The sequence below is a fragment of the Cynoglossus semilaevis genome, unplaced genomic scaffold (assembly GCF_000523025.1).
Source record: "Cynoglossus semilaevis isolate Cse_v1.0 unplaced genomic scaffold, Cse_v1.0 C19034638, whole genome shotgun sequence".
Taxonomy (NCBI): Eukaryota; Metazoa; Chordata; class Actinopteri; order Pleuronectiformes; family Cynoglossidae; genus Cynoglossus; species Cynoglossus semilaevis.
Window position 1 is genome coordinate 1 of NW_007588189.1, and position 787 is coordinate 787.

A 787-nucleotide genomic window follows, 5' to 3' on the forward strand; every position below is an offset into this window, starting at 1 on the left:
TTTTTTTAAAGCTGCCTAAAGACCTTAATCTAAAGATTTTTTATAAACCTTTTATCTGTAACAGCTGCTTCGTTCTGTTTCAGCGTTGGCCCACTGTGCAGCATCTCTCCACAGCTACACTGGAGGTAATTTTTAAAAATATACAGACATGGTTTGTGTGAAATGTTCTAGTTTCATACTGAAGTATCCAATCGTAGGAAGTGAACCAGATGTGGTCCGGTCTTGGTTACTATTCCAGAGGGAAAAGACTCCATGAAGGAGCTCAAAAGGTTTGTTTTGCAACCTTTCAAATCTGCACTTTCTGCACAACTACATATTTAAACATTTTTATTGTTTCAACACATTTCTTCTCCTAGGTGGCGTCAGAGCTGAATGGACAGATGCCTCGGACAGTTGACAGCCTGCTGAAACAGCTTCCTGGTGTGGGTCGTTACACCGCAGCAGCCGTTGGTTCTATTGCACTGGGACAGGTTGGTCCGCAGATACACGGACAACTTTGTCTCTACTTACATTTATAGCAAACCTGTAGTTATTCTTACGTTATATAATTCTAAGTTTCCACTTCCTTCATGGAGCACATTTTCTTATTTTCAAGTCACTTAACCCTGTGAAGTCTGACATGTACCCACTCCACTTCATAAAATGTTATCATTTATTATTGTTGCTTAGGTTGCTGGAGCTGTAGATGGCAATGTGATCCGGGTACTGTGTCGTCTCAGGGCCATTGGTGCTGACAGTACCAGTCCTGCAGTAACTGAGGCTCTTTGGTGAGTGTTTACTAGTCCAT

General features: G+C 41.7%; 1 protein-coding gene across 1 annotated transcript; it reads left to right on the forward strand.

Moving 5' to 3' along the window:
- Positions 1 to 5: 5 nt before the first annotated feature.
- Positions 6 to 787, forward strand: LOC103399401 (adenine DNA glycosylase-like; the record flags this gene model as incomplete). Its single annotated transcript, XM_008338092.2, has 4 exons — positions 6 to 125; positions 198 to 269; positions 357 to 470; positions 670 to 787. Coding segments are annotated over 4 exons (408 nt in total), but the record flags the coding sequence as incomplete, so codon positions are not given.